The sequence below is a fragment of the Procambarus clarkii genome, chromosome 35 (genome assembly GCF_040958095.1).
Source record: "Procambarus clarkii isolate CNS0578487 chromosome 35, FALCON_Pclarkii_2.0, whole genome shotgun sequence".
Classification (NCBI taxonomy): Eukaryota; Metazoa; Arthropoda; class Malacostraca; order Decapoda; family Cambaridae; genus Procambarus; species Procambarus clarkii.
In genome coordinates, this window is record NC_091184.1 from 3,786,308 (window position 1) to 3,806,131 (window position 19,824).

At 47.0% G+C, this 19,824-nt stretch overlaps 1 protein-coding gene across 1 annotated transcript in view; it reads right to left on the reverse strand.

Moving 5' to 3' along the window:
• The window catches only part of LOC138371307 (uncharacterized), a 38,705-nt gene extending 23,335 nt beyond the window's left edge, over window positions 1-15,370 (reverse strand). The window contains exons 1-2 of the mRNA XM_069336091.1: window positions 14,922-15,370; window positions 14,368-14,805 (exon numbers count right to left, since the gene is read on the reverse strand). Of these exons, the coding sequence (XP_069192192.1) occupies window positions 14,368-14,805; window positions 14,922-15,119 (636 nt within the window). The 5' untranslated portion in view covers window positions 15,120-15,370. The remainder of the gene's footprint in view (window positions 1-14,367; window positions 14,806-14,921) is intronic.
• Window positions 15,371-19,824: the final 4,454 nt, after the last annotated feature.

Genomic DNA, 19,824 nt, shown 5'->3' on the forward strand with positions numbered 1-19,824 from the left:
TTTTATATACATCTATTTAATCACTTGTTAGTTATTTGTTTTCTATCACCTTTTGTTTATTTATTCAATCGCTAACTTTTATATAATTTACAAATTAGCAATAAAACATTAATATCTGGCAAGAATACAACGTTAAACACTTGATGGCAATTTGAGTTGTGAGTGTTGCATCACAATAATTACACGATGACAGTTGTGAGTGTTGCATCACAATAATTACACGATGACAGTTGTGAGTGTTGCATCACAATAATTACACGATGACAGTTGTGAGTGTTGCATCACAAAAATTACACGATGACAGTTGCAAAATTGCAACGCTGTAAACTGTGCTTTGAGTGTTACAACACAGCAATGACGCGGTGTGAGTGTTGCAAGGCAATAACCTGTTGTTACAGTTACAACATAAATAATGTGTTCTGAATGTTGCAGTACTTATAAATATAATTGCGTGTGGCAACATTGAAATAACGTGTTGTGATGTTGCAACAAAGAAATATTGTGCAGGCGATGACACAATAACGTGGCTGAAGTATGTTGACCAGACCACACACTAGAAATTGAAGGGACGACGACGTTTCGGTCCGTCCTGGACCATTCTCAAGTCGATGAGAATTCTTCGACTTGAGAATGGTCCAGGACGGACCGAAACGTCGTCGTCCCTTCAATTTCTAGTGTGTGGTCTGGTCAACAAAGAAATATTGTGTTGTATTACAATGCAGACATAATGTGTTGTATTACAATGCCAGCATAATGTGTTGTATTACAATGCAGACATAATGTGTTGTATTACAATGCAGACATAATGTGTTGTATTACAATGCCGGCATAATGTGTTGTATTACAATGCAGACATAATGTGTTGTATTACAATGCAGACATAATGTGTTGTATTACAATGCCAGCATAATGTGTTGTATTACAATGCAGACATAATGTGTTGTATTACAATGCCAGCATAATGTGTTGTATTACAATGCAGACATAATGTGTTGTATTACAATGCCGGCATAATGTGTTGTATTACAATGCCAGCATAATGTGTTGTATTACAATGCCAGCATAATGTGTTGTATTACAATGCAGACATAATGTGTTGTATTACAATGCCAGCATAATGTGTTGTATTACAATGCCGGCATAATGTGTTGTATTACAATGCCAGCATAATGTGTTGTATTACAATGCCGGCATAATGTGTTGTATTACAATGCCGGCATAATGTGTTGTATTACAATGCCGGCATAATGTGTTGTATTACAATGCTGGCATAATGTGTTGTATTACAATGCCAGCATAATGTGTTGTATTACAATGCCGGCATAATGTGTTGTATTACAATGCTGGCATAATGTGTTGTATTACAATGCCAGCATAATGTGTTGTATTACAATGCCGGTATAATGTGTTGTATTACAATGCCGGCATAATGTGTTGTATTACAATGCAGGCATAATGTGTTGTATTACAATGCTGGCATAATGTGTTGTATTACAATGCCAGCATAATGTGTTGTATTACAATGCCAGCATAATGTGTTGTATTACAATGCCGGTATAATGTGTTGTATTACAATGCCGGCATAATGTGTTGAAACGTTACATTACAGTAATAACATGTTGTAACCCTCACAGTATGTTATTTATGAGTGACCATCCTGGCTACGTATTGTTTTGTTGCAACACTCACAACACGTTTTATTTTGCAACACTCGCAAAACTCCTTCATGTGTTCAAACACTTATAACTTTTCATTTCAGTGTTGCAACACTCACAACACCTTATTCAAATTCTCAACACTCACAACACCTTATCTATGTGTTGCCACACCCAAAACACGCTATTCTTGTACGTTGCCACACGTGCAGCATGTGTGTGTGTGTGTGTGTGTGTGTGTGTGTGTGTGTGTGTGTGTGTGTGTGTGTGTGCAATCGTTTGAAGTCTGTATTTTTGGATATGTATTTGACAAGTTTTATCTAAAGTCCGGTTTTCATTCAGGAGTCTTTCCTCTCTTGAGTAAATAAACTTATGTTATCAAAAACCTTTTAAATGTCATAAGATATTGAAAGGAATATAAGATAATTACCTAAAGAATACTATAATATTACCATAATTACCTGAACTATTAATATAATATTACTATAATTTCTTTAATTATTACTATAATTTCTTTAATTATTACTATAATTTTACAAAAAATACCTAATTATTACTATAATATTAACATGATTGTCTTTATTAGTACTATAATTTTGCCATAATTACCTTAACTAGAAGTAGGCATCGGTCAACCCCGTGCGGGTTATGGAGTTGTGCCCTGGGTGTCTAGTTGTTATAGTGTAGTTGGATGCTGCGCCTGCTGTGGCTGTGAAGGTCAACCCCGTGCGGGTTATGGAGTTGTGCCCTGGGTGTCTAGTTGTTATAGTGTAGTTGGATGCTGCGCCTGCTGTGGCTGTGAAGGTGAACCCCGTGCGGGTTATGGAGTTGTGCCCTGGGTGTCTAGTTGTTATAGTGTAGTTGGATGCTGCGCCTGCTGTGGCTGTGAAGGTCAACCCCGTGCGGGTTATGGAGTTGTGCCCTGGGTGTCTAGTTGTTATAGTGTAGTTGGATGCTGCGCCTGCTGTGGCTGTGAAGGCCAACCCGAGAATGACAGTCCCAACTACAGCGAGTGCAGGTAAACGCCGAAGCGGGTGCGTCTGACAGTGGTCGAGACCTCCTCTGTTGATGTCGATGCTCATCTGCTTGAGGTCGCGTTTGCAGCCGTCTTTGAAACGCAGCTGAGGTCTTCCGGTGGGTCTCCTTCCTGATGCCAGTTCTCCATACAAGAGGTCCTTTGGTTTGCGGCCATCTTCCATATGTGTGACATGTGCCAGTCATCGCAAGTGTCTGTTTCAGGAGAGTGAACATTGAAGGGACTCTTGTTCCCTCGAGTCCTGTATTCTTGGTGACGTGGTCTTTCCACGTGATGTCAAGGATGCGTCTCAGGTTCCGCATGTGAAAGGTATTGAGCCGTCTCTCCTGGCGAGAGCGCACGGTCCAGGATTCCAAGCCGTAGAGAAGTGTACTCACCACACATGCCATGAAGACTTGTGCCTTGGTGTGCACTGTCAGTTTGGCATTTTCCCAAACACGCTTTGTGAGCCTGGCCAGTGTTGTTGCGGCCTTCCCGATACGCCTGTTGAGCTCAATGTCCAGGGAAAGGGTGTCTGAGATTGTGGAGCCCAGGTACACAAACTTGTGAACTGCCTCCAGCACATAGTCTGCTATGTTTATACAGGGTAGCTCATTGACGTCTTGTCCCATCACCTGTGTCTTCTTCAGGCTGATTGTCAAGCTGAATGCGGAACAGGCTGCGGCAAAGCGGTTGCTGCAGGCCTTCTGCTGTGTGTATGATCGCTTCGTCGTCGGCGAAGATGAACTCCCTGAGGATTCGCATCTGTACTTTTGTCTTTGCTCGGAGTCTGGATAGATTATAGAGCTTTCTATCAGATCTTGTACGGAGATAGATGCCCTCTGTGGTTGTTTCAAAGGCATGCTTGACGAGGATCGCGAAGAAGATGCCAAACAGGGTTGGAGCAAGAACTCACCACTGTTTAACACCACTCTTGATGTTGAATGGTTCAGAAGTTGAGCCGTCGTACACGACCGTGCCCTTCATGTCCTTGTGGAACGATTGTATCATGCTGAGTAGGGTGGGTGGGCAGCCAATTTTGGCCCAGATCTTGAAGAGTCCGTCCCTGCTCACGAGGTCGAAGGCCATTGTAAGGTCAATGAAGGCAATGTACAAGGTATTTCTCTGCCTCCTGCACTTTTCTTGAAGCTGTCTCAGGGAGAACACCATGTCAGTGGTCGACCTCTGCTCGGAAACCACACTGTGACTCAGGGTACACTCTTTCAGCAAGAATCTGAAGCCTGACCAAGACGACCCTGGCGAAGAGTTTGCTGACGACGCTGAGGAGGGAGATGCTACGATTCTTGTTGACATCGCTTCTGTCACCTTTATTTTTGTAGAGAGTGATGATGTTTGCATCTCTCATGTCTTGTGGCACCGAGCCCTCCCTCCAGCACTGGCACAGAAGTTCATGAAGCTCAGTTTTAAGTGTTCCACGAGCGCACTTGAGAACTTCAGGCGGAATCCCGTCGTCTCCTGGGGCCTTCCCTGAGGAAAGTGAATCCAATGCTTTCTCAACTTCTTCCACAGTCGGTTCAAGGTCAAGTTCTTCCATGATGGGCATGCACTTGATTGCATCCAAAGCCTCTACGCTGACCAAGTTCTTTCTGGAGTAGAGTTCGGAGTAATGCTCTACCCAGCGATTCATCTGTTGATCACGGTCTTTAATGATCTCTCCAGTGGCTGACTTAAGAGGAGCCGTCCTGTTTTGTGTAGGGCCTGTTGCCTGTTTGATCCCTTCGTACATGCCTCCTATGTTGCCAACAGTGGCCGCAGTCTGGATGCTGGAACAGAGTCGGAGCCAGTAATCGTTAGCACAGCACCTCACAGTTTGTTGAACTCTACTGCGGGTAGTACGGAGGGCCTGTATCTTCCTTTCTGAGGGCAGGTTTTTGTAGGATGAGAGAGCTCCTCTCTTTTCCTCTACAAGGGGTAAGAGTTCCTCTGCACTGGCCTCGAACCAATCTGCTGACTTGTTCTGCCTCTTACCGAAGGTGGATATGGCAGTTGTAACACGGGACGGTATTGGCTCTACTCTGTCCTTTACCCTGTCCGTGACTATGCTTACTGAAACTTAAACCGACTTTCAAAGGACCCCAGAGTATACTCTATAGCCGAGTCCCACGCCACTTGGTCTTAGCTGTTTGACCGGCTAAGCTTCTATAGCCACGTGACGTCTTACTAGGTTTTCTAGCAAACTCAAAGGATCGTCAAGACACCCTTGGTTTGGTTGCAGGTAGAGAGTTTAAGAGAACACCAACTCCTACTCAGGTTAAACGCCTCCTAGACAAAAGTACTCAGGACACACGGAACAAAGTTGCTTATGTTATCCAAGTGTTTAACGAGCTTAAATGTTACCTTAATTCCCTTGACACTTAACCATGACTCATCAAACAAAAACAATTAAGTTTCTTTCTTGGAATATTCGAAGTGTTAATCTTCGGATAAATGACGTAATCTTGTATGCTAAAATGAGAGACGCGGATGTGATCTGTTTACAGGAACCATATACGACCACAACTATCAAGAAGGTCCCACCCAGGATACCTGGGTATATAGCATACAACAACAGTATTGGAACTGGTTTACTAACGTATATTAAGAGTGGATTAATCTGTAAACTAATTAAAAATCACAGGAGTGATAGTATACATTATCAAAAATTCAAATTACAAACTGCAAATAGCCATTTCCTACTGTATAACATATATGGACGATGTAGTGTACTTAAAGCAGACCTGCTACCGACACCTACAGGTAACACAGCTATGTTATGTATGGGTGACTTTAATGCTCGTCACACTGCTCTTGGTGACGTTCAGTGTAACAATAATGGAAGGGTCTTCTGGAAATACCTTAATGATCATAATGTTACTGTGTATGATATTGATAAACAGACCCATTTATTGTGGGGTAGACTGGATTATGTGATTGGTTACAGCCTAGTAGATAGCAACGTCAACGTTAAGCTCATCCCAAAACTAGCAAGTGATCATTTTGCAATATATTGTGAATACAATGTGGCGGATATTAGGTCCAGTCCTCATTCTAAAGTTAAAATTAACATTCCAGACAATCTTAAACAGCACTTTAAGGCTTATGTACATAAGTGGTACACTGGGTATACACCTGTATCAGTGGACCACTTTTACAATGATCTTGTCAGTATCATTACCAGTTATTATGATACCTGGGTTAAATCAAGGAAAAAAAAGAACACTCGTTCTTCCTCATGGACAGAGGATCCTATTATTATTGCAGAGCTAAAGTGCTTCAGCTGCTGGCTGTTATAAACGATACAAAACAGCTGACAATTTACTTGCATTCGTTAATGCCAACAGAGATTTTCGCGAGCTTAAGGGTCAAGTTAAGGACCCATATTGGGAACAATTCCTACAAAGTATCAATAGAACTACAACATTATCAAAAATGTGGAACAAAATTAAAAACATTACCAAACCTTCAGCCCCAGTTCAACTTCATCATACTCCTGCAGAATATGCTGACATGCTCCTAGCTCAATGGTCTAGTGTCTCACAAATTTCTTCCTTACCCCCAGATATACAGCAGCATTTAAGACATAGCAACATTAACAGAAACTTTAATATTGAAATAGCACGCTTCTCACCAGATTTAACAGATCAGTTTGCTATAACCCCCTTTGAATTAACATCAGCATTAGGAAAACCTAAGCAAACTGCCCCTGGTGAGGATGGTATAACTTATAACACCTTGAGCTTACTGAATGATGTCCCTAGCCATCCTCTGCTTGACCTCTATCAAATGAGTCTCTCACAAGGTATCTTGCCAAAGAAATGGACACAAAGTCTCATAATACCAGTTCCTAAACCTAACTCTCAAAAATTCAGACCCATTTCCCTTACATCTTGCATGTGTAAAGTCTTGGAGAGAATTGTTCTCAATCGTGTCATGTTTCAGGTCAAAGAAAAACTGGCCCCAAACCTATATGGGTTCATGCCCAAGTGTAGCACACAAACATGCTTTGCTGAATATTTTGTACACTCCCAGGATGGCACACAGGCAGCCTTTATTGACCTAAAGTCAGCTTTCGATGTAGCGAATGGCAAAATAATATTAGAGCAACTTGCTGAATTTGGAATCAAAGGTAATCTTCTGAGTTGGATAAAGAGCTACCTATCCAACAGGCGTGCTAGTATCCTATTTAAAGGAGTTAAAAGTACAAGAACAGATGCATTCGAACTAGGCACACCTCAAGGTGGTGTCCTAAGCCCTATGCTCTTCAATATACTTATGCACAAACTTATCCATGACATACCTGTACAAACTACTGAAACTGTTATATGTTATGCTGATGATATTTGTATTATGGCACACAGTAAACCAAGGCTACAAGTGTTACTTGATGCATTCTCCAAGAAAGTAGTAGAATGTGGCCTCATAATCTCTGTTGATAAAACAAGGGTTCTTATTCCCCATTCTCTTCATGCTAACTATACTATTAATGGAATGCCCGTGGAGACGTGCGAGTCTTATAAATATCTTGGAGTCGAGGTTAATGATACAAATCTCGTCAGCAACCTGGGCAAAAAACTAGTTGAGCGTCTTAAACCTCTCAAAACTCTTGTTGGCAAAGGATTTGGCATTAACAAAATATGCTCGTAGTTTTCATATTGCCTTTACACGATCTGTTGTTGATTATTATGCCTTGCATCTTCTTAATTTTTCTCCTAAACAATTACAAGGCCTAGATGTAGTACAGAATGATGCCATGCGCATCATCCTGGGTTGTCCTAGAACTGTCAGAATTGTTAACATGAGAAAGGAACTAAACTTACCTTCCATTTACGAAAGAATAGTTCTACTTAGTACTATGTTTTGCGCCAAAACTTTGAAAAATAATGGTCCCCTCTGCTCTATTCCAATTAAATTGAGATCCATTCTAAACAATTCTGACTGTTCCCTCAATCCGCCGCAAAAAGCTCCCTACAGTGTGTGGCTCAGTTGTTGTGCCTATAATCTTCAGAAAAAAAGAATGTGTCTCTTAACCCTGATAAAACTGTTTACTATATTCCCCCTTGGAAAGATGTGGAGGTCTTTCTGCATTATACTCCCATCAGTGTAAAACAAATGTATAACACTGACATTTGGAGATGTATAACATTAGAAGCTATTGACAGTCATCTTCAAATTCTCAAACCGACTGAATCCTATGCCTTTACTGATGGCTCTGTGCAGTTAGGCACTGGTAGAACAGGTTGTGCATGTGCAGTGTATAAAGGGAATGAAATGATCATGACTAGTACACAGAGATTGAACAACTGGGCAAGCACGACACAGACCGAGCTATTGGGTATTTATCTAGCCACTGAATACCTTAAGCTCAATGGTGGTGGAGTTATTTTCTGTGACTCTAAAAGTGCTCTGCAGTCCTTAAATAACCCATCACAATGTATGTTGGAAGTAGCTTGTAATATTAAATGGAATGTAATTTTTGCCAATGATAATAACTCTTGTATAAAATTTGTGTGGATCCCATCCCATGTTGGAGTTGGAAAACATGACTTTGTAGATCGATTGGCCAATGAGGCTCGCAGAAAAGAAAACATTGATTATGACTTTGGACTATGTAATGCAATTATTAATAACATACAAATTAAAGAAATTACTTCAGATTTAGAAGAACTAAGAAATGCCCAGAGGCCTGAAAGCTGCAGTATTAAAAGTTATGACAAGTTTTGTAATAATAGGTATTTGTATGGTCAGCACAGTAACCGAATCAGGCAGTGTGATGTAGTCATTGCGCGAATTCGCCTTGGCTATAGAGACATCTGGCAGGTTAGTGAGGCTGAGCCACTACCAGAATACTCAGATTGTAAATTCTGTGATAAACCTTTAATGCATTCACTAGAACACTATATTGTTGAATGTGAAACCGTAAAGGACTTTGGACCTCCTGGCCTCTTGTACCACCAACTGTGTAACTATTTCATTGACTGAGGTGTTCTGGACGACATCCTAACAATTTATCCAAAATTTGCTTGTCCATTTTAAAGAATGAAGACCAATTTTTATTTATATCACTTCTAAGCTGCATCACTTATGAACCATCCCTGCTCTTGTGTGGCAGTGCACAATAGAAAGTTGTTTTCACATATCCATACATTAAAACATTGATTGTAACCATTATATATATGTGCTTCCGCCTACAGTTTAGACCTATTGTCTTATTATGACCCTCTGTCCTGCGTGACAGTGAATACCAGCATTATCCTCACTTTAATAAGACTTTATCAAAATCCTCAGATTAGGCAAAATTGTAATTATTTTTGTCAATAAAGATGTTAATATTAATAATCAACTGAGAAAATCAAAGAGTGACCGCCCAGAGCCATGCTGGCCGGGAGCGACACTGTATCCACCTCTATGAGTCAGCTGACGCCTCTCTTTCAAATATCTCAAGCTCATACACAGACATATCTCGATCAAGAACTTCTAATTCATATATCAACAAAATAAAGACTATAATACACAACCTTACATATCAATAATTCAGTACATTAAAGATTATATAACGATATAAAAATATGTGAACAAAGAATTCATATTGGCAAGACATGGTAACACTGGCGGGAGAGGGGAGGAGGGGTTAAGGGAGGATTTCAAGACGTCTGTCAGCCAGCCATTATACATAAGTATACATGAATACAATATAAAGTATATATATATAAAACATGTGTATCAAAACCATGTCTATGTGGTATACATCTCACAGTGCCAAAATATAATTTAATGTTAGAGGACAATGCAATGAACAATAATGAAAGGAAATTACACAGTATACATGACAGTAATACTTCCGAGACCTAAATTTATACATTCTCCATCATAGTTCACATAATATTTCCTATACAGCATTATGTAGCATTCCATAATAAAAGCATATACAGATGTTTTTCAAGCTACATGACATTAGGCTACTGCTATTCACTAGACTTCTAATATATATCCACAAATACATGGCAAGGACTTATAGTACAGATATATAATATACATAGATATATATGGAATACATTGGCAATACACATTTAATACTAGTGTGTTGTCGAAAGAAGAATAACTACATAAATTAATATTCATGACACTAGGCTAATCAGCCAAGACATCACTATACAGTTTGAGCACATCATACACCAGCTACAGTATGATCATACTGGTGTGTGTGTGGTCATAACACCACCTCACACCCAAATGGTAATATCACAACACACCATGGACCAGTATGGTAATATCACAACACACCATGGTCCAGTATGGTAATATCACAACACACCATGGACCAGTATGGTAATATCACAACACACCATGGACCAGTATGTTAATATTACAACACACTATGGACCAGTATGGTAATATCACAACACACCATGGTCCAGTATGGTAATATCACAACACACCATGGACCAGTATGGTAATATCACAACACACCATGGTCCAGTATGGTAATATCACAACACACCATGGTCCAGTATGGTAATATCACAACACACCATGGTCCAGTATGATAATATCACAACACACCATGGTCCAGTATGGGAATATCACAACACACCATGGTCCAGTATGGTAATATCACAACACACCATGGACCAGTATGGTAATATCACAACACACCATGGTCCAGTATGGTAATATCACAACACACCATGGACCAGTATGGGAATATCACAACACACCATGGTCCAGTATGGTAATACCACAACACACCATGGTCCAGTATGGTAATATCACAACACACCATGGGCCAGTATGGTAATATCACAACACACCATGGACCAGTATGGTAATATCACAACACACCATGGACCAGTATGGTAATATCACAACACACCATGGACCAGTATGGTAATACCACAACACACCATGGACCAGTATGGTAATACCACAACACACCATGGTCCAGTATGGTAATATCACAACACACCATGGTCCAGTATGGTAATACCACAACACACAATGGACCAGTATGGTAATACCACAACACACCATTGACCAGTATGGTAATATCACAACACACCATGGACCAGTATGGTAATATTACAACACACCATGGACCAGTATGGTAATATCACAACACACCATGGACCAGTATGTTAATATTACAACACACTATGGACCAGTATGGTAATATCACAACACACCATGGTCCAGTATGGTAATATCACAAAACACCATGGACCAGTATGGTAATATCACAACACACCATGGGCCAGTATTGTAATATCACAACACACCATGGTCCAGTATGGTAATATCACAACACACCATGGTCCAGTGTGGTAATATCACAACACACCATGGTCCAGTATGGTAATATCACAACACACCATGGTCCAGTATGGTAATATCACAACACACCATGGTCCAGTATGGTAATATCACAACACACCATGGACCAGTATGGTAATATCACAACACACCATGGACCAGTATGTTAATATTACAACACACTATGGACCAGTATGGTAATATCACAACACACCATGGTCCAGTATGGTAATATCACAACACACCATGGACCAGTATGGTAATATCACAACACACCATGGTCCAGTATGGTAATATCACAACACACCATGGTCCAGTATGGTAATATCACAACACACCATGGTCCAGTATGATAATATCACAACACACCATGGTCCAGTATGGGAATATCACAACACACCATGGTCCAGTATGGTAATATCACAACACACCATGGACCAGTATGGTAATATCACAACACACCATGGTCCAGTATGGTAATATCACAACACACCATGGACCAGTATGGGAATATCACAACACACCATGGTCCAGTATGGTAATATCACAACACACCCGTGTAATAGTGAAATAGCAGTGATAGTGAGGTGATAGTGATATGACAGTGATAGTGATATATCAGTAAATGTAAGGAGGAAAAATATCAACGAGAAGATAATGCAGTGAAAGTGAAATGATGTTGGTGTAGCAGTGATAGTGTTATGTGATAGTGAGCTGTTGGTGATATAACAGTGACAATAGCTGTCATATAGTGACACCAACAGTTTGTTATTCAACATGGTCAGTATATGACAACAAGTGTGGGGCCTGAGGTGATGGTGATATATAGAGGTGATAGTGAAGCTATAGTGATACAGCAATGATAGGTTACAGGACTGGGAAGATATAGCATTGATGGTGATACAGCCGTGATTGTCAGGTATATGATACCAAAGTATAATACCAAAGATAGTGAAGTTATGATGATATTGTGAAAAAAGTCTGTCCTTAAATTACATTGGCATCAAAACACGCAGTGATGCAAGAGTGATGGTGATGGTACAGTGAACTAGAGTGACAGCACAACACCACAGTAGTGATGGTGGTGTTACAGTGAACTAGAGTGGCAGCAAACACCACAGTAGTGATGGTGGTGGTACAGTGAACTAGAGTGGGAGCACAACACCACAGTAGTGATGGTGGTGGTACAGTGAACTAGAGTGGCAGCACAACACTACAGTAGTGATGGTACAGTGAACTAGAGTGGCAGCACAACACCACAGTAGTGATGGTGATGGTACAGTGAACTAGAGTGACAGCACAACACCACATTAATGATGGTGGTGTTACAGTGAACTAGAGTGGCAGCACAACACCACAGTAGTGATGGTGGTGGTACAGTGAACTAGAGTGGCAGCACAACACCACAGTAGTGATGGTGGTAGTACAGTGAACTAGAGTGGCAGCACACCATCACAGTAGTGATGGTGGTGGTACAGTGAACTAGAGTGGCAGCACAACACCACAGTAGTGATGGTACAGTGAACTAGAGTGGCAGCACAACACCACAGTAGTGATGGTGATGGTACAGTGAACTAGAGTGGTAGCACAACACCACAGTTGTGATGGTGATGGTACAGTGAACTAGAGTGGCAGCACTACACCACAGTAGTGATGGTGATGGTACAGTGAACTTGAGTGGCAGCACAACACCACAGTAGTGATGGTGATGGTACAGTGAACTAGAGTGGCAGCACAACACCACAGTAGTGATGGTACAGTGAACTAGAGTGGTAGCACAACACCACAGTAGTGATGGTGATGGTACAGTGAACTAGAGTGGCAGCACAACACCACAGTAGTGATGGTACAGTGAACTAGAGTGGTAGCACAACACCACATTAGTGATGGTGCTGGTACAGTGAACTAGAGTAGCAGCACAATACCACAGTAGTGATGGTACAGTGAACTAGAGTGGTAGCACAACACCACAGTAGTGATGGTACAGTGAACTAGAGTGATAGCACAACACCACAGTAGTGATGGTGATGGTACAGTGAACTAGAGTGGCAGCACAACACCACAGTAGTGATGGTGATGGTACAGTGAACTAGAGTGGCAGCACAACACCACAGTAGTGATGGTACAGTGAACTAGAGTGGCAGGACAACACCACAGTAGTGGTGATAGTGAACTAGAGTGGCAGCACAACACCACAGTAGTGGTGATAGTGAACTAGAGTGGCAGCACAACACCACAGTAGTGATAGTGGTGGTACAGTGAACAAGAGTGGCAGCACAACACCACAGTAGTGATGGTGGTGGTACAGTGAACTAGAGTGGCAGCACAACACCACAGTAGTGGTGATAGTGAACTAGAGTGGCAGCACAACACCACAGTAGTGATAGTGGTGGTACAGTGAACTAGAGTGGCAGCACAACACCACAGTAGTGATGGTGGTGGTACAGTGAACTAGAGTGGCAGCACAACACCACAGTAGTGATGGTGATGGTACAGTGAACTAGAGTGGCAGCACAACACCACAGTAGTGATGGTGATGGTACAGTGAACTAGAGTGGCAACACTATAGTAGTGATGGTGATGGTACAGTGAACTAGAGTGGCAACACAACACCACAGTAGTGCTGGTGGTGGTACAGTGAACTAGAGTGGCAGCACAACACCACAGTAGTGATGGTGGTGGTACAGTGAACTAGAGTGGCAGCACAACACCACAGTAGTGATGGTGATGGTACAGTGAACTAGAGTGGCAACACTATAGTAGTGATGGTGATGGTACAGTGAACTAGAGTGGCAACACAACACCACAGTAGTGATGGTGGTGGTACAGTGAACTAGAGTGGCAGCACAACACCACAGTAGTGATGGTGGTGGTACAGTGAACTAGAGTGGCAGCACAACACCACAGTAGTGATGGTGGTGGTACAGTGAACTAGAGTGGCAGCACAACACCACAGTAGTGATGGTGATGGTACAGTGAACTAGAGTGGCAGCACAACACCACAGTAGTGATGGTGATGGTACAGTGAACTAGAGTGGCAGCACAACACCACAGTAGTGATGGTGGTGGTACAGCGAACTAGAGTGGCAGCACAACACCACAGTGATGATGGTGATGGTACAGTGAACTAGAGTGGCAGCACAACACCACAGTAGTGGTGATAGTGAACTAGAGTGGCAGCACAACACCACAGTAGTGATGGTGGTGGTACAGTGAACTAGAGTGGCAGCACAACACCACAGTAGTGATGGTGATGATACAGTGAATTAGAGTGGCAGCACAACACCACAGTAGTGATGGTGATGGTACAGTGAACTAGAGTGGCAGCACAACACCACAGTCCACCACAGTCACCTCCGTAATGTCACTGTGGTTGACTGCTGCCCTCACCACATCCAGGCCGCTCACCACATCACCGAAGACATGTGACCACAGGTAACCATCCTGGCGGTCCCTGGTGGTGATGAAGAACTGGGCACTCCTGGGACCCCCCAGATCATCGCAGCACAACACAGCTCCTGCCCGGCGTGACTCCCGGTACCGCCCCTGGAGGTCAGGCAGCAGTGGGGCTCCTCGCGCACCATCATTACTCTCGTAGTCTCCGCCCTTCACCCACTCCCCCGGCTGACCCTTGTCGCACACTTGCAACAGTTTGGTGTTGCGGTAGGTGTGGCCCCGCTGGCCCGTACACAACAACACAAACTGTCTGGCCAGCGGAGTGTCAGGGGTCAGCCGGATGGTGACCCGCCCTTTTGTTGACCCCGCCCACCCGAGGTCAAGGAACGCCAGGGTGCAGGAGGGCTCCAGCACGCCCACAACCTCACTCTCCTGCAGGAAATCAAATAAATCATGCTGATAACTGTATATCAAAATGTTATCATATTAGTTATCAAAACTTAGTAAGTCAGTAATGTCAGTAAGACTAGTGGGTGTAATAAAGTTACCTGGAGGGTATGGGCGTGGGCGGGCGTGGGCTGACGCAGGAGTGGGTGGAGGTACAGCTGTCCGTCTTGTAGAATTATCCTGGCGGAGCGGCGGCCATCTTGGTCTTCCTGGACGGCCAACACCCGGCCAGCCTCCACCAGCCTCTTGACGGCCAACACCCGGCCAGCCTCCACCAGCCTCTTGACGGGCTCACTCATCCTGCGGAGGTCCTCAACCTGTGGACAGTGTCAGCCCCATTATCATCTGTTGTCAGTGTCAGCCCCATTATCACCTGTGGTCAGTGTCAGTCCCATTATCACCTGTGGTCAGTGTCAGCCCCATTATCATCTGTAGACAATGTCAGCCCCATTATCACCTTTAGTCAGTGAGAGACCCATTATCAGTCAATCACACCTACAAAATTCACCACAATCAGCACATTACACTACACATAAACTGAAGCCAGTCAAGGAAAGCACCTACTGGCAAAGGGTTGTTGCTGGACCTGTAGCTCCAGCCCCCCCCCCTCTACTGGCAGGGGGTTGTTGCTGGACATGTAGATCCAGCCCCCCCCCTCTACTGGCAGGGGGTTGTTGCTGGACCTGTAGCTCCAGCCCCCCTCTACTGGCAGGGGGTTGGTGCTGGACCTGTAGCTCCAGCCCCCCTCTACTGGCAGGGGGTTGGTGCTGGACCTGTAGCTCCAGTCCCCCCCCCTCTACTGGCAGGGGGTTGGTGCTGGACCTGTAGCTCCAGCCCCCCTCTACTGGCAAAGGGTTGGTGTTGGACCTGTAGCTGCAGGTTTCCCCCCACCTCTACTGGCAGGGGGTTGCTGCTGGACCTGAAGCTCCAGCCCCCTCTACTGGCAGGGGGTTGGTGCTGGACCTGTAGCTCCAGTCCCCCTCTACTGGCAGGGGGTTGGTGCTGGACCTGTAGCTCCAGTCCCCCCTCTACTGGCAGGGAGTTGGTACTGGACCAGTAGCCCCGCCCCCCCCCTCTACTGGCAGGAAGTTGGTGCTAGAAATGTAGCAACAGCACCCCCTCTACTGGCAGGGGGTTGATGCTGGACCTGTAGCTCCAGCCCTCTCTACTGGCAGGGGGTTGATGCTGGACCTGTAGCTCCAGCCCCCCTTCTACTGGCAGGGGGTTGGTGCTGGACCAGTAGTTCCAGACCCCCCCTCTACTGGCAGGGGGTTGGTGCTGGACCTGTAGCCCCAGCCCCCCCTCTACTGGCATGGGGTTGGTGCTGGATCTGTAGCTCCAGCCCCCCTTCTACTGGCAGGGGGTTGGTGCTGGACCAGTAGTTCCAGACCCCCCTCTACTGGCAGGGGGTTGGTGCTGGACCTGTAGCTCCAGCCCCCCCTCTACTGGCATAGGGTTGGTGCTGGACCTGTAGCTCCAGCCCCCCCCTCTATTGGCAGGAGGTTGGTGCTGGACCTGTAGTTCCAGCCCCCTCTACTGGCAGGTGGTTAGTGCTGGACCTGTAGCTCCAGCCCCCCTCTATTGGCAGGGGGTTGGTGCTGGACCTGTAGTTCCAGCCCCCTCTAATGGCAGGTGGTTAGTGCTGGACCTGTAGCTCCAGCCCCCCTCTACTGGCAGGGGGTTGGTGCTGGACCTGTAGCTCCAGCGCTCCTCTACTGGCAGGGGGTAGGTGGTAGGCCTGTAGCTCCAGCCCCCCTCTACTGGCAGGGGGTTGGTGCTGGACCTGTAGCTCCAGCCCCCTCTAATGGCATGGGGGGGGGGGTGGTGCTGGACCTGTAGCTCCAGCTCGCCTCTACTGGCAGGGGGTTGGTGCTGTATCTGTAGCTCCAGCCCACCTCTACTTGCAGGGGGTTGGTGCTGGAAATGTAGCTCCAGCCCCCCTCTACTGGCAGGGGTTTGGTCCTGGACCTGTATCTCCAGCCCCCCCTCTACTGGCAGGGGGTTGGTCCTGGACCTGTATCTCCAGCCCCCTCTACTGGCAAGGGGTTGGTGCTGGAAATGTAGCTCCAGTGCCCCCTCTTCTGGCAGGGAGGTTGGTGCTGGACCTATAGCTTCAGCCCTCCTATACTGGCAGGGGGTTGGTGCTGGACCTTTAGCTCCAGCCCACCTCTACTGGCAGGGGGTTGGTGCTGGACCTGTAGCTCATGCCCACCTCTACTGGAAGAGGGTTGGTTCTGTACCTGTAGCTCCTGCCCACCTCTACTGGAAGGGGGTTGGTGCTGGATCTGTAGCTCCAGCCCCCCTCTACTGGCAGGGGGTTGATGCTGGACCTGTAGCTCCAGCCCCCCTCTACTGGCAGGGGGTTAGTGTTAGACATGTAGCTCCAGTCCCCCTCTACTGGCAGGGGGTTGGAGCTAGACCAATAGCTCAAACCCCTCTTCTACTGGCAGGGGGTTGATGCTGGACTTGTAGCTGCACCCCCTTCTTTAGTGGCAGGGGGTAGGTCCTTGACCTGTAGCTCCAGCCCCCTCCTGAAACTGGCAGGGGGTTGATGTTGGACCTGTAGCTCCAGCTCCTCTCTACTTGCATGGGGTTGGTGCTGGACCTGTAGCTCCAGCGCCTCTCTAATGGCAGGGGTTGATGCTGGACCTGTAGCTGCAGCACCCCCCTCTAATGACAGGGGGTAGGTCCTTGACCTGTAGCTCCAGCCCCCCTATACTGGAAGGAGGTTGGCGATTGACCTGTAGCTCCTGTCTTCCTCTACTGGCAGGGGATTGGTGCTGGACCTGTAGCTGCAGCCCCCCCTCTACTGACAGGGGGTTGGTGCTGGTCCTGTAGCTCCTGTCCCCCTCTACAGGAAGGGGATTGGTGCTGGACCTGTAGCTGCAGCCTCCCCTCTACTGACAGGGGGTTGATGTTGGACCTGTAGCTCCAGCCCACCTCTACTGGCAGGGGGTTGGTCCTGGACCTGTATCTCCAGCCCCCCTCTACTGGCAGGGGAGGGGGGGTTGGTGCAGGAAATGTAGCTCCAGCGTCCCCCCTCTACTGGCAGGGGGTTGGTGTTGGATCTGTAGCTACAGCCCCCCTTTACTGCCAGGGGGTTGGTCCTGGACCTGTAGCTCCAGCTCCCTTCTACTGGCAGAGGGTTGGTGCTGGATCGGTATCTCCAGCCCCTCTCTACTGGCAGGGGGTTGGTCCTGGACCTGTATCTCCAGCCCCCCTCTACTGGCAGAGGGTTGGTGCTGGATCGGTAGCTATAGCCCCCCCTCTACTGGCAGGGGGTTGGTGCTGGATCGGTAGCTATAGCCCCCCCTCTACTGGCAGGGGGTTGGTCCTGGACCTGTAGCTCCAGCCCCCCTCTACTGGCAGGGGGTTGGTGCTGGATCGGTAGCTATAGCCCCCCTCTACTGGCAGGGGGTTGGTCCTGGAACTGTATCTTCATCCCCCCTCTACTGGCAAGGGGTTGGTGCTGAAAATGTAGCTCCAGCCCTCCTTTACTGGCAGGGGGATGATGCTGGACCTGTAGCTCCAGCCCCCCCTCTACTGGAAGGGGGTTGGTGCTGGACCAATAGCTCCAGCCCCCCTCTTCTGGCAGGGGGGTTGGGGCTGGACCATTAGCTCCAGCCCCCCTCTACTGGCAGAGGGTTGGTGCTGGATCGGTAGCTATAGCCCCCCCTCTACTGGCAGGGGGTTGGTCCTGGACCTGTATCTCCAGCTCCCCTCTACTGGCAGGGGGTTGGTGCTGGATCGGTAGCTATAGCCCCCCTTTACTGGCAGGGGGTTGGTCCTGGACCTGTATCTCCAGCCCCCTTCTACTGGCAGAGGGTTGGTGCTGGATCGGTAGCTATAGCCCCCCCTCTACTGGCAGGGGGTTGGTCCTGGAACTGTATCTCCAGCTCCCCTCTACTGGCAGGGGGTTGGTGCTGGATCGGTAGCTATAGCCCCCCTCTACTGGCAGGGGGTTGCTCCTGGACCTGTATCTCCAGCCCCCTTCTACTGGCAGAGGGTTAGTGCTGGACCTGTAGCTCCAGCCCCTTTCTACTGGCAGAGGGTTAGTGCTGGACCTGTATCTCCAGCCCCCTCTACTGGCAGGTGGTTAGTGCTGGACCTGTAGCTCCAGCCCCCTCTCTACTGGCATGGGTTTGGTGCTAGACCTGTAGCTCAAGGCCCCCTCTACTGGTAGGGGGTTGGTGATGGACCTGTAGCTCCAGCGCCCCTCTACTGGCAGGAGGATGGTGCTGGACCTGTAGCTCCAGCGCCCCTCTACTGGCAGGGGGTTGGTGGTAGGCCTGTAGCTCCAGCCCCCCTCTACTGGCAGGGGACTGGTGCTGGACCTGTAACTCCAGCCCCCTTCAATTGCAGGAGGTTGGTGCTGGACCTGAAGCTCCAACCCCCTCTAATGGCAAGGGGGGGGGGGGTGCTGGACCTGTAGCTCCAGCTCGCTTCTACTGGCAGGGGGATGGTGCTGGACCTGTAGCTCCAGCCCCCCTCTACTGGAAGGGGGATGGTGCTGGACCTGTAGCCCCAGCCCCCTTCTAATGGCAGGGGGTTGGTGCTGGACCTGTAGCTCCAGCCCTTCCTCTACAGGCGGGGGTTCGTGTTGGACTTGTAGCTCCAGCCCTTCCTCTATTAGCAGGGGGTTGGTAATGGACCTGTAGCTCCAGCCCCGCCCCCACCTCTACTGGCAGGGGGTTGGAGCTAGAAATGTAGCTCCAGCACCCCCTCTACTGGCAGGGGGGTTGATGTTGGCCCTGTAGCTCCAGGGCCCCCCCCCCTCTACTGGCAGGGGGTTGGTGCTGGACCTGTAGCTCCAGCCCCCCCTCTACTGGCATGGGGTTGGTGCTGGACCTGTAGCTCCAGCCCCCTCTATTGGCAGGGGGTTGGTGCTGGACCTGTAGTTCCAGCCCCCTCTACTGGCAGGTGGTTAGTGCTGGACCTGTAGATCCAGCCCCCCTCTATTGGCAGGGGGTTGGTGCTGGACCTGTAGTTCCAGCCCCCTCTACT